General features: G+C 44.5%; 1 protein-coding gene across 1 annotated transcript; it reads right to left on the reverse strand.

Annotated features, from left to right (window-relative positions):
- Positions 1–726: 726 nt before the first annotated feature.
- On the reverse strand, positions 727–10842 carry ARL6IP5 (ADP ribosylation factor like GTPase 6 interacting protein 5). Its single transcript, XM_040591808.1, has 3 exons — positions 10599–10842; positions 2806–3023; positions 727–2467 (listed from the first exon to the last, which is right to left on the reverse strand). The coding sequence occupies exons 1-3, from the start codon at positions 10772–10774 to the stop codon at positions 2295–2297; spliced, it is 567 nt and encodes a 188-aa protein (XP_040447742.1). The 5' UTR covers positions 10775–10842; the 3' UTR covers positions 727–2294.
- Positions 10843–11162: the final 320 nt, after the last annotated feature.

Genomic DNA, 11162 nt, shown 5'->3' on the forward strand with positions numbered 1-11162 from the left:
TCTCCCCGAGAGCTCTTTGAGCAGCACACTGCTCTCTACACTGGGTTCAAGGCCAGGCTAGTGCAGCTGGGACACGGAAGGACAAAGGAAAGTATAATACAGTGCTTTATAATCTCCAACTCAAGCTGCCAGGCGCAAACTACCGCTACAGCAGAAGCAGCCAAAGCAGCAGTGCTGCCGCAGCTGCCAGGTACTCCCAGGGAATATACAGCAGGACCTGTGAAGCCCTGCTCTGACCCGCGTGCTCCCACCCAGCAGCCTCTTGAGCCATCGCAGGAGGAGGGAGGCAGCTCAGTAAGAGATCACACCAGTAGTTTGACTGCAGCAGAGCTGGCTTCCTAGTACTGCTCAAGGTACAGCTCCCAGTAATCCTAGAAGCAGAAATCCCTCTCAGGTAATTAAAAGAAATGAAAAATCCCTGTTAAGTAAAGTAAAGTTATATAAGAGACTGAAGGAGCATGAGCAAATGCCTTAAGTACTACTCCTCTGTAAGGAGCAAGAGCAAGGCTGTAATATTCCTGCAGCTCAGAGGTCCCTCGTGCCTCAACAAAGTCAATTCAGACACTTCAGCGTTCAAAGCGAGCAGCTTAATCTCAAGCATGGGCTTGCAGCAGGGTGACAACAGGTCTCCCACCGCCACTCCAGGGAGTTCCACCAACCGTACAAACAGAGACCAGCTCAAGCTTCCAACCCCTTTCCCCAACCTGAAATAAATGCGCTCAGTAATCACCATTAGAATTTATTTTTAACTGTGCAGTTTTTAAAATTCTACAGTAATGATGAAGTCATAAGCTACTACGTTCTTTAAGTGTGGAAACAGTTTTCAAAAAAGACCATGCGCTACAAGTGAGGAACAGCCCATTGACTCTTCAGCTGGAATATACAGACATTTTCAATAAATACTGATCACTTTAACACTTAATGGAATGACATGTTCAGATTTCTACAGAGTTCACTATGGAAACAGCATGGTAAGTTACATAAAAGCTTCAACTTTAAGGATCCTTGCCTTTTTGTTAAACTAATTACTTTGTTAGAAAAGAGAAATGCAAGAACATTTGAAATGGAGTGTCACCTGGACAACTTTTTCCCTCCCTGTTGTTGGTAAGCTCCTGTTATCAAGATTATTCCATCAGAGCCAGCAGTTAAGTTAAAATATATATATATAAAAGAATCCCCCACACCACTTTTGGTTGTTACAGGCAAATATCTTCATGAATTTGAAATGGATTTTCAAGAACTGCATCTTGACATTTATTGCTTTTACTTGTAAACCTGAAATCCAGTTTATTCCTTTGAAGGGTGTCAGAAGTACAGAGTCAGTGAGATGCATGTTTTACTTATACCTTTGCATTCTGGTTCAGAAGAAAGAAAAAGATAACCCACGCTCGAGAACACACATACACCTCCATCTACAAAACAGCCTATACAGACTAAAGCAGAACAAGGTAAGTCCTAAAGTAGCAGTATTCAAAAACATCAATAGGGTAGAAACCTAGATCGTCCAACATATCTGAAAACTTTTTATTTCTCCCATGCTTGGCCACAGTACACTAGTATGCAGGAAGTTTGACTCTCCCGCAGAGAGGAGCGGTTCCTCTATATCAAGATTTTAAAGAGACCAAAGGTGCTTTTTACTGGAACTGACAGAGGCACAGTGCCAGCTATATTCTTCATGCTTAGATCTATTTAGACTGTTTCCCGACTGCTAAAGGAGGAATGTGAGGCGAGGACAGGAACCCATATTTGTTACAAGTATTGCACAGTTTTACTGCTTGCCAGTTAAGCTATCAAACGTGGTCTCAATACAGACCACTTGAGTGAGGGATGTGGAGGATGCAAGAGATACCTACTTTTGATACATTCCAGCTCACCTTGAATGATGCCAGCCTGAGGGTGCTACCCAGCATAAACTGCTAAACTGCCACCTTGTAGAGCTGAGATGAAAGGTGTGTTACTTTTAATAGACAAATTTGCTACAAGACAGTTTAAGAGATTGCATTCCAAAGGTTTCCATCTCTTCCTCCTCTACCCCCCAGAAGAAGAGACAAGCAAACACGTTTAAGTTAGTATGTATTTGTGTAAACACCAGAACATTTTGCTATACAATAGAAAAAGTTGCTGCTCTTATGTTCTCAGAGGAGCCCTGAAGATGCTTGGAATACCTGTATCCTGCAACTATTAATCTGTACCACGTGCATTTCCTGTTTTGTACACAAACTGAAAGCAAGCTTGAACAATAGTAAATAGCAACTACACTCCTGCAACAGGTAAAAATGCTGTGTTGCAGCTGCTTACTCCTTCACTTTAGATATGTAGTCAGCCAGTTTGTTGATACTATCCTCTTGCTGTTCTAGAGCATCCAGTATGATGCCCATTGGGGTCTTCTTCAAGCCTATTCCTTCCATTTTGTTCTCCAGCTTGTTCTTTATGTTTCGGAGTCTCAGAGAAGCATGGACAAACATCACTGCATGACAGAAACACACTTATTAATTGTTAATGCCCAAAGAATGCATAGTTTTTGCAGCATTCATCTTAAGATACACTCTAATGCCATGACATCACTGGAAGAAGTCTTAATGACTGCCTAAGTAACCACAGGTACCCATTTAATAATAATGTTAAAGAGGGCTTGTGCTGTTTTGTGCCCCCTTCCCCACAGTTTTGTTTTGGGATCATTTAAATAGATAGTAAAGGCAACCACCAGTTCAGACTCTGCAGACTTACCTGTCTACAGGTCTTACAAGTCTACAGACTTACAAGTCACATGGCCCTAGCCTCCCAGAGGAAAGGAAAAATACTTACGGAGGAGAGGAAGCGTGATCCCAAACATGAACACCATGACATCTCCCAGATAGGAAATCAGGAAGTAGCTAGACAGCATGATGACCACTACAAATGTGGTTGGGTACTGCTTCTTCAGTCTGCGGAGTATATCCTTGTTGTGTGATACCCACACAAACCCCATGAACACCAGCACCACCACAGTACCGCCAATAAGCATATTCAGGGGACTCAGAAATCTGGAGAGAAAAAAAAAAGTGCACCCCATTTAAGAGCCTTCATGACTTGTGTCCATATAGCAAACATCTAGCTCACTGGTAACTCATTACTAGGAAGGTAAGGCATTAAAAACTCAGTTGTTGCTGTCAAGACCTTTATCAACCTCAGATTTTTAGGCAGAAGCTAAATAAAGCAGCAAGTACAACTGAACAAGCAACTCTTAGCAGTGAATTCAGGTAATCATTGTCTTTACATTCTCTTCCTGAGCATAGCTTGGGATAATGAGAATTCCTGCAGCACCTCATCAACAGAAGTACTTACCACTAGGACCCTTACCTGTACTTTCAGTCGATATCAGACCCAGAGTTAGAAATCCCAAGAGCAGATGGAGATAACTAGTTGCTCAAGGGATTGCTCTTTTCCCTACGCACGACCAAAACCAGGCTCAGTCTAGGCCTTCAGATGAACTAGCTTTTCTTATTATCTTGTCTAGGTTTGCAAAACGGGTAAGGTAGGAAAACCTTGAGTAAAGCAAGTTATTTCACTATTTCTTATTTAACTTTTCTATTGGTTTACACCCAAATATAATAATTTTATGTACCTGCAGAAGGAGCTTACCACCATCAGCACAACAGATGGAAGCCCAGGCTCAAGGAAGCATGCCTTGAGAGTCAGAAGGAACCGGAGTATGGGATAAAGGTCTTGTAGGAAGAAGAGCCAGGCCTGGCAAGAGTCACTGCTGAGGTTTGTGTTCTATTACTGTTATCAGAGTTACCAAGCAAACCAAGCCATCAAGTGGATCAGCTTTGGACTATAAACAGTAAGTCCCTTTTTTGGACCAGGGCAAGAACATCACCTGCTCAAAACCACCTTCCAAAGTATTTAGAGCTTGTTTAGAGTCAGACTTTCAGCAATAAAATTTGCTTGGTTTGTTTCTGTACATGCACAAAGTCCAGGCTCTCTTATATTTCACTTGTATAGCAATAAGTTATGTCACTTCATGTACATTCTGATTTACTTGCTTGTACGTGCACTGATCTAATTACAGCAGCTGAGGGCTCTGAGCTGTTACAACCAACAGCAGCATAACTGCCATGATAAAGCCAGAGGTAGTCAAGATTTCTTCTCGTAGGCTTTGCAGTCAGTCTTACTGTTCCAAAGCTAACAGGCACAATGACTCACCACTCCACCCCACTGCTGAGGAGGATGCTATGGTTTGTGGTCTGTGCTTCACATCCGGCACAGGCAGAAGAAATTTGTTGCTGGACTGGTATGCCAACACTCTACCTGTAGTGCCAGAGAGTATTTTCCTAGAGCAGGAAGAACCCCCAAGAATTACTTCAGAGCAGACACTGGCTCTTGACTCTTTCAAGTCAGTTGTGCCAACAAGAGATGGGACAACTGGATGAAAAGAGATTAAAATTCAGACCAGTTCCCCACCTGCTTCTGCTACTCATGCTGAAAAGCCAACAGGGCTTTTTGGAAGTGGTGATAGGGCAGACTTGCTCGTTGCATCTGAGTCACTCCCTGTAGCCAGCCAGAATATATTTAGCTCTGAATTGTCAATCTAAAGTTTCCAGGCTGGAAAATGTGAACAGCATTGCTCTGGAAGGAAATCAGTTTAATTTGTGCTCCTTTGCAGCAGGAGAAGGGTGACTGGACTGCACTAGTGACTGGCTTGCATAGGAACTACTGAACACAGGAGATTCTTAAAAGTAGAAGTTACCTCCATATCACACCTATCTTGCAGCAGAAATGACCAAACTTACTCAGACAACTCAGAGCAACCAATTTTTTGTCACCACAAATCTATGGACAAGATACTCCTGCAAGTAACAAAGGGCTAGGCAGAGCTTTGCTCTACATTTTTCATGTGTCTAATAAATACTCTCAAAGCTTTATCTTCCCTACCCTTCCCTCTACTTTCATTACAACCTCAGAAACTGGTACAGAAGAGCAGTGCCTCCATATTTATGAGGAAAAGACCAAAGACTTCTCTGCTCTATAACACTTTCTGGTATTACACAGGTTCTGTGTAACTGACTAGCTGTAAGGGATATGAAGGGGCGAGGGGGGGGGGGGGGGGGGCGGGGAGAGGAGCAGAAAAGCATTCAAAAGATCCCACTTCCCTGGGGAAAGTTATTTGAATTACATGTTTTCTGAAGTGGGCTGCATTCCAACGCGTACAAGGAAACAGTGAACATAAATATCACATGAAGTCACTCAGAGCCACATGAAAACAGATGGGGATAGCAGTTGCTACTAAAAACTGGTATTCAAATTATCAGCCATGTGTCCACAGACTTCAGTACTCTTGATTACAGTACTGGATAGGGTGTCATATGCCAAGCTCCCCTTTATTGCTTGACTCGCCCACAGCACTATCTAAAGACTCTCTGAGAAATCTGTACATAGAAGCTTCTTTTCCAGCCAAGCCATTTTTCAGGAAGGCAGACCTCCATTATCCAGTTTTGCTCAGATCTGTTGGCACACTGCTCTCGCTAACACAATAGCTAAAGACTAAAAAGGAAAAAACACAGACATGTTATTTTAGAACACTAGTGTTTGGGAAAAAAAAAAAAAAAAAAGGGCTGTATGACAGCCCTAGAAGTCACGTTATAGTTGGAACCACTAACATTGATATTGATCTTATTTACATAAAGATCAGAACACAGTATGCCAAATTCATGCTCAGGCTGGAAATCTTTCAAAGCTGCGGAGACAAGGTAAGTGACCAGCCATTAAGTATGTTACAAGATACTTTCTAAATATAATTCCCTTTAGCAGGGATTTATGAGACTTCTCAAATACCTAAAAATGTAATGCACAGAACTATTAGCGTGGCAGCAGTGAGGTAACTTGAGTTTACACTGCTCAGATGACTTAGGGGAAGAAAAACTCTTTTGGGGTTGGAGAAGAAAACCACTGACTTTCGCAACCCTGAAAGGAGTCAGTACAGCAGGACTACATAGCACTTTGGGAGTGCTAGTCACCCAGAGCACCTTAACCACATTATGTCCTTCATTGCTCTCTGTGATGAACAAGGTATAACCCTGGTAGGATGCTGCGACCTTCACTACAGCTGGGACAAACTGGCAAGAAAAAGCTGTCACCTAGATTCAGTTCCAGCAGTGTTGTAGGCTGACATGCAATCACACTCCTACCACCCTTCAGAGACTAGGTTTCCTTCAACATCTGCTTTGATACAAAGTAAAGAGATGGGAAAAATAAAGAACATTAAACATCCTGCCTTGCTGCAGGACACAGGCATTGTCCTGTGCCACATGTCCCCACTGGACACTATCTGTGGAAGTAGTATCAGAATACAGCTGAGATGCCAGCAGCTGGGGGTGCAGTTGTGTGGGAAGTAGTACTGGCAGCTACCTCTGGGCAGAAAAAGCAGAATATGGGGGTTTTTTTATATATATATATATTTTTTTTTTTTTTACCAGATTCACATTTCTTTGGTATAAAAATGACATTTCTTTTTCATGCATCACAAGAAAGGAAAGCCCAAAGAGCTCTGCTTCCAGTGACTTACTACATCACCTCTTCTTGTCAGGTTATTTCCTATCTGCAGTTGTGCGCAGCCTTATAGCAGAAGTGAGCGGTTACTGAGAGAATATACAGCTAAAGCGTAAGGGAAAAAAAAAGGGCAAGATGCATCCTTTGTGTGAGACAAGAAGCTTCTAGCAGCATGAGCCCAGAAATAGGATAGCCACATAAAAAGCAAAAGCAAGCTAGCTTCATCCTTAAGTCATCTCCATTTTAGATGACTGTCTCAGAGTGATTATTCAGCAGTTGCTGTCACATCTGTTTCTTCTGCACGTGACCAAGCAAGCCTGAACAAAGGCACTAAGCATCAGACTTGCAGTCATTGAGAACATTTTTTTACTTGAAGCAGCTCAGTTAGGCCATTACATACAATAAGCATGAAAATTCCCTTTTAGAAGACCTTTTGCTCCATCATGTTCCAAGTGGTGGGCAGGTTAGAACTTTTAAATGCTTCCTTCCTCATTTGTATTGATTTAAATAAGTTCAAAGTTCTGAGTCTCCTCTTCCCATACTTCCAGCTTCACTGAGTTTATACAGATGTAGCTAGAAGCAGCACTTAAAAACTATATATGGCATGTCATCCCAGGTGACAGCCCTGAGCATCCGCAGATTTAATGATGCTTCTTTACTTACTATTGCTCACTTACATTGCTTTGAGAACAGGAAACAGATTCATTTCTTCAGAATTGCCAGATCTTTATGAAGCTATGTATTAACATTATGATGCAACATATGTTTTAAAGCAATGTGTTTTGCATGCTCGTGCTTAATCTTTCATTAGGCATTAGAGAAACTAAGCATTTTGCTGCTCTGAAGTCTTCATGTTGGCAAGGCAATCACTGCAAGCACGTCAGCTAGGGTAGTGGTCTGAGGGGGGGGGAGAAAGAAAACTCAAAACAACCACACACATTGATTGCTGGGGTTGTGCAGATGGGCAGTTGGTGTTTTAAATAAGAAGTGATAAAGGAAAGAGACATCAAAGCTCAAGCTGCAGGGAAGACATTATGCCCAAAGAGGCTGAAGACTCTCTTAGACGTGGCACTCTGAAATCCAGTACAGCTTACAATACTGTTAGATTTAGAAACCAATTTTTAGCAAGCACATGGCAACAAAGGCCTAGAAGAAATTAGTTCAGTTTAAGTAGTTAAGTTTGAACTGCAAGACAGAGAAGCCTTGTTGGAGTAGGTGAAAATACAGACAAATTCCACTTATTAAACAAACTTGATTGTTTGAGGGGAGTTGCAAGCTGTTGTGGGAGGCACTGATTTTAATAATAAATATCTGTACAGCACTCAACGGCAGGACCTTGGCTCAGAGTAAGAACAGGCAGTCCAGTTCCTATACAACTGGGAGAAAGGGCACAACTTCATTTAGTGAAGATCTTTGTTTTCATCAGCAGTCTACTGCAACACACTGGGGGGGAGGCGGCAGGGCTGGGCAAGCACACTAGTCCAGATTAATTCTTAAAGGAATTTGCAGAGCAGGGAGAAGGAATTTGCAGAGCAGGGAGGGTGGAAGATACAAGGCTGCTACCACCTGCCTGCATTAGAAGAGCAGCACTAACTCAGTAGTTTTAGTTTCTTGTTCACCGATTTATTATTTTCTATCTAGTCCCACAGGCTGAAAGTAAAACCTACTTTATTGCAAAGCAGAGATCATTTACATGTAACAGTAGCTATCAGAGAAGGCAAATGGAAGAAGAAAGGCGAGGAAATGATGATGTAGAGACCATTACAATTCCACTACGTTCACAGTAATATTATTCCAGTACCTTGTAGTGAGATGGTAAAAGACTGGAGAGGTCAACCTTGTTGAACAAGAGCCAGTAAACTGAAGCCATGGCAATAAGCACTGTACTTCCTGTATCAAGAAAGCTCTAGGCTACAATTTCCATGTCAGCCCAGCACCACCACAGCTACCAGGTATTACAGTAGCTGAAAATACATCTCTGCATTACAAGTCTGTCTATATAATTAGATGGTTTAACAACAGGTAGAGTTGGTCATGGGCTAAGTTTAGTTTTGATCACAGGAAGACCACTACATTAGCAGTTTCAATAATCCTGCCCTTAGGCCTGTATACAGCCCTGGAGTTCCTAAAAAGCCATGATTCATCACTTATCACTCAGGCATTCCTGCCCATGGCAGAATGGAGCATAAGACAACAACTTAGTCATCACTTTAAATTTATCAGGAGAACTTTCTATAACTTTCTCATAAAACCACAGTCTGGCCAGGCAAAAAAATCTTTTTAATGAAAGAAATTGATAGTTTTTCCTCTATTGAAGTGTTCTCCTGTTTCCTTTAGAGTTCTTCTCCTGTCCTCTTTTACTTCAGTGTTAGAAGAATCAGATTCATCATATACCAAAGGCTTTAAGACATGCAATAAAAGAATATTTGAGAGCAAGATCCCACTCTAGATGTGCCTCATTCATAAGTTTTCAACTCACAGGGTTACCAGTTAGTGTTAAGATATTAGAATTGCAGTTCTGATAGTAATCTTCATCTCCTGTGGCCCTCCTTCTCCACCTCCCACCCCAGCAAAATACTGGGAAATAAGTGGGATATATACCAGCCTTGATCTGAAGAAAAAAAGATCAGCGTTCAAAAGACATAATTTAGGAGACTTAGTAAAAGGTGCTACCATCCCAGTTTTCCAGCCAGAGATATCAAAACTGTTGACATTTTCTTCCCCACCTTTTCGGGGAGAAGCGCTGTCCCACTGCTCTCCAGGGCCACTAAGATCTACCTACTCATTAACGGCTAGCTACAGCATCCCACTGCTAAACAAGGACAGATGAACACAGAAGTTTAGACCAAGGTGGTAATCTCATTTTACCAGTCTAGTAGTCTATTTAGCTGACTGCAACCTATCCCTCCCAAAATTAAGAAAGCCTATGCCGCTATGCCAAACCTCTAACCATCATATACATCAGGAAGAAAAAGCAGGGTTCTCAGCCTATACTTTCACAGAGCACAGGCCAAAGACCTCTGCAACACTGAGAGTCTTCACCAACTTAGATGCTGGGTCAACAGGTTTAGAAGCCCTAACAATGCAGACTGCTTAATAATAATAAAAAAAATATATATATATATTTAAGGGAAGAATTCTAAATCTCTGCATCATACAAGATAAGATGCGCTTCAGCCCAAACCACTCTGGCCTGGTGGCTGGGCAATTCTCCAATTTAAGCATTTGCGCATTGTTTGTTGTGAAGGTGGAGTATTCCAGTTTCCACATGAAAAGCTTAACCGCTAGCCTCTGCTGCATGTCTTGCTTAAGAGCTTTCTGACCAAAGACCCTAAAGCAAAACTTGAAGAAGAGTCACACAGGCACTGATTCAAAACATGATTATAAGGTTATTTCCTAATTCTCTTCAGGAAAGCTGAGCCTGACAGAACATCATCCCAGCAGATGGTATTGCCTCGAAGGTCTCAATCCTGCCCACCAAGATGAAATGAATGGGTGCCTTATTTATTTTATATTAAAGGTTTTCAACATGCTGTAGCTCAGAAAAAAAAAAGGCTTGCTCTGTCCCCTGGCCATAAGCTTAGAACTGTAATACAGAGCCAAATTAATATTTTTTTTCTTTTTTTTTTTTTAATTAAAAGTGAAGCTTATCTCAGCTTGAGCACTCACACTGGCCAGACTGCGCGAGGAAGCACACATCACCGCACAGGACGCCGCTCGGTTTTTCAGAGCGGTGACACCTGCCACACAGCCCCGCGACAAGCTGGGTGCCTGCAGCCCCCTCCCCTGGGCCAGGGGGCTTGCCATGGGGGGGCACGGGGGAGTCCTCAGGTGGCTCAGACCCCCAACAAACGAATCCTAAACCCTACCCCGAACCTAACAAGCCCCCCCTTCCACAAGGGAGGTGTAACCAGGCCTTTTTTAAGCGGCACCCGGTGAATCGGAGGTCTGAGAAGAGGCAGAGGAAGGCATCACCCCCAGCACCCCACCCGAGGCGCAGCACCACCCGCCCGAGCCTCGCCGCCCCCCGGGCCCTCCCCGGCCAGTAGCGGCGAGGCCCACGCACTGACCCCACGATGGAGACGACAGCGGCCGCCACCATCAGGTAGTTGGTCTGGTAGTAGAGCAGGTTGCTGACCACCCGGTTGTTCCATTTCGAGATGTCCTTGAAGTCGGGCCGGGCGAAGCGGTCCGAGCCGGGGAAAAAATCGTCCCAGGCCCGCAGCGGCGCCACCTGCACCTCCATGGCTGCCGCCGCCCCGCCGCCGCGCAGGCCCAGCAGCTCCGCGGCACCGCCCCGGGGCGGCTCCCGGCCCCGGCCCCGCCGCCAGCACGGCCCCGCCGCCAGCCCGTCACAGGCCTGGCAGGGGGGCGCGGCGCGGCTGCCCGCGGGCGGTGCGCAGCCCTTGTTTCCTCCCTGTTCCCTCAGCGAAGGATGCCGGCCGTGTAATACCGCATGGCGGACGCGGCTTGCGTCAGCTGTGAGACGGGCAGTCGGGGTGCGAGCGCGGCGGGGCCCGCGGAGCGGCTGCCCCGGCCGAGGGGGCGCTGGGGGTGCCGAGCCATGGCGGGGAGGCCCTGCCCGAGGGGCAGCCCGCGGCCCGGGGGGCGGCCGGTGCCAGCAGCCCCGGCGG

The sequence above is a fragment of the Falco naumanni genome, chromosome 4 (assembly GCF_017639655.2).
Source record: "Falco naumanni isolate bFalNau1 chromosome 4, bFalNau1.pat, whole genome shotgun sequence".
Taxonomy (NCBI): domain Eukaryota; kingdom Metazoa; phylum Chordata; class Aves; order Falconiformes; family Falconidae; genus Falco; species Falco naumanni.

Excerpts from the sequence above, each read along its gene's own strand:
- ARL6IP5 (XM_040591808.1), bottom strand. The coding sequence starts at position 10,774 with ATGGAGGTGCAGGTGGCGCCGCTGCGGGCCTGGGACGATTTTTTCCCC. Across the intron at positions 3,024-10,598 it reads GCTGTCGTCTCCATCGTGGG|ATTTCTGAGTCCCCTGAATA; the intron begins GTCAGTGCGTGG and ends TTTTCTCTCCAG. Across the intron at positions 2,468-2,805 it reads GATCACGCTTCCTCTCCTCC|TGATGTTTGTCCATGCTTCT; the intron begins GTAAGTATTTTT and ends TCTGTCATGCAG.